The sequence below is a fragment of the Penaeus vannamei genome, chromosome 31 (assembly GCF_042767895.1).
Source record: "Penaeus vannamei isolate JL-2024 chromosome 31, ASM4276789v1, whole genome shotgun sequence".
Classification (NCBI taxonomy): domain Eukaryota; kingdom Metazoa; phylum Arthropoda; class Malacostraca; order Decapoda; family Penaeidae; genus Penaeus; species Penaeus vannamei.
In genome coordinates, this window is record NC_091579.1 from 16127810 (window position 1) to 16130309 (window position 2500).

Below are 2500 nucleotides of genomic sequence, written 5' to 3' on the forward strand. Positions count from 1 at the left end.
TGGGAGTACGCATTCAAAGAAGAAAAGAAAAGAAAAAATCACAGTAAATGAGGAACATCGAGTGAGTGAAAAACTCTGCCATGAGGTCCCTATGTCATACCAACTTCGAAGTAGGCCTCCTCGTCTTGTCGGCCCTCCGCGCTCTCTCCCTCGACACGCCATGCACAGAAGGAAAGACGTCATGCGATTCCACTGCCATGAACGCCCTCTCTAAGGCGAGCAACGCTGCTCAGTCTCCTGTGCTCAGCAGAGACATGGGCAGATCAACTCAACGTCCCTGGGTCATCAGGAGCTCCACTACAGCCCGCACGACCTACGAATGTTACGAAGGATACCTTGGTATAAGTAAGTAGACTACTGTTAGTGTCACCACCATTATCATTAAGATTCTTACATTTAACACTTAATCATGTTTTACCGTCATACCATTCTCATCATCTCTGTTTATGCTACCATTACCATCGCTGTAGCTTTGTTCAGATATACCTATCCTACTGTGCCATGCCTTCAGCGATTCTCCCGCCTGGCGAGCTCACGGCCGAAGTCGGGAAACCGTACAACGTGGCCTGTCTCATAGATCCGAAACTGGGTCTGCAGGCTGAGGACGTGGATTTTACGTGCGACGGCTCACCTATCCCGGAGGTAATGTGTAGGGTCGTAAGGGCCTTATGAATTATGTAAATAAGATATAAATGCAATAACCATTTCGGGGGAGTCATGTGTGGGGATGCAATATACCTGTTCCTGGAGGCAATGTACAGGGACATAAGGGCTTGTGAACAGTATAAAATCTAGGCGTGTGATATACCTGTTCCGTAGTTAATGAGTTGTATGGGGACACTGGGATTGTAAGTAATGAATGAAACTGTGATGTAAATGTAGATGTACATAATTAGTTAAAGGGGTTTCAATCATATATATCAGGATATTTGTTGTGGTCGCTATCTATTATTATTTTTCTTTATGGCGCATGAAATGTAGTAATGATATAAACAAAGATAGTGTATCGCCCCTTTGTTTTACATGTACTTTGTTAGTACTAGTTTAGTAATGCTGTATGTGCATTTATTCATGGCCAAAATGTAGTTTAATAGCAATATGCTTATTTCTGCTATTTCTGTAAAGTGAGACGTGATTTTTCTGCTTTTTTTTCGCAATATCTGTATACCACAGGGTAATATTATCTTTTTTAATCTGTGCATTTGTCAAACTATTCGTATTACTATGATTATATTTTTTTTCTCAAAAGTGCTTTGTGAAAATCCCATGTGGTTGATTGCTATACCGATAATTTCGCTCGGTAATTTTCTATATTACCTTTGCCACACCGATATCGACGATTTTGGTATCGTTGGATTCCTCTCACTGTCCACATTCCAAATATGTAGGTTTTATTGCGCGGAAGCCCCCCGTTAGGGGCAAACTTGGGCACTATATCGGGGGCGACGATGTCGGAGCGGCGGTCGGAGGAGCGGACGTGATATAGTAATTTTGACGATTTTGGTATCGTTGGATTCCTCTCACTCTGTACAATCCAAATATGTAGGTTTTATTGCTCGAAAACCCCTTGTTAGCGGCAAACCTGGGCACTATATCGGGGGCGACGATGTCGGAGCGGCGGACGTAATATAGAAAATTACCCTAATGATATAACCCACAGTGAAAATATCCATGGTTATTCACATGACTTTCCATTGCATTTCCACCACATATTCACGGCAGGATAGAGCGCACACGAACTAGATGCGGAATCGATAACCTACAATAACCTAGGATTTTGAAGGTACTAACCTGATTGATAAATGCCGCCGATAGTAGAGAGGGTACTCCATTCACGCAGAAATTGAAGGAGGCGGGGTGCGTCCGGCAGGAGGTCCTAGGCCGGAGGATACAGCGACGCTGCAGCATACAGGAAGTAGTGGCGGAAGCACATTTCAAGCATCTCATCCTGGCTTGTTGCTACCTCGCGCAGAAAATCTATCTCGGAGTAGGAGCACCTTTCACACACTGTCATCGCGGCGGCCATGGCGAAGTACTGAATGCGACGGTTATTTCGGTTAGGATTTCGAAAATCGTGGTTCCAGGGGACGGGAAACTCGACCTTGAGGCCATCGGCGTAACATCGAGAGAGGCGCAAAACCCGCCGACGAGGGCGCTCTTCTGTTCATGGTATACTCTGTTCATCCTGATTATACTACAATCGTGTCTGTATACAATGCTGACTATGTCAAGGTTAGTATGCTAATTCAGGGGGAATGTTACGAGGTAAATACGTCCGCCGCTCCGCGATCGACGAGAATTGTGTAACGCTCTAGCCTGCCGGGAATACGTGGTGGAGGTTTTGTTTCCTCGGCGGGGGTTAGGGGGCGGCAGCCCCCCCCTCCAGGGGGGTCGCAGGGGGCGCAGCCCCCTGCAATGGAAAGGCATATGAATAACCATGGTTATTTTCACTGTGGGTTATATTATTAGTGTTATTTAACCTCGATTTTCTCTAGAACCT

The 2500-nt window shown here is 45.4% G+C and overlaps 1 protein-coding gene across 2 annotated transcripts in view; it reads left to right on the top strand.

Annotated features, from left to right (window-relative positions):
* The window catches only part of LOC113817481 (cytokine receptor), a gene marked incomplete at its 5' end in the record, with an annotated part of 22554 nt that continues 20054 nt past the window's right edge, over window positions 1–2500 (top strand). For both annotated transcript variants that reach the window (XM_070143912.1, XM_070143913.1), the window contains 2 exon segments: window positions 1–345; window positions 512–642. In XM_070143912.1, the coding sequence (XP_070000013.1) occupies window positions 81–345; window positions 512–642 (396 nt within the window).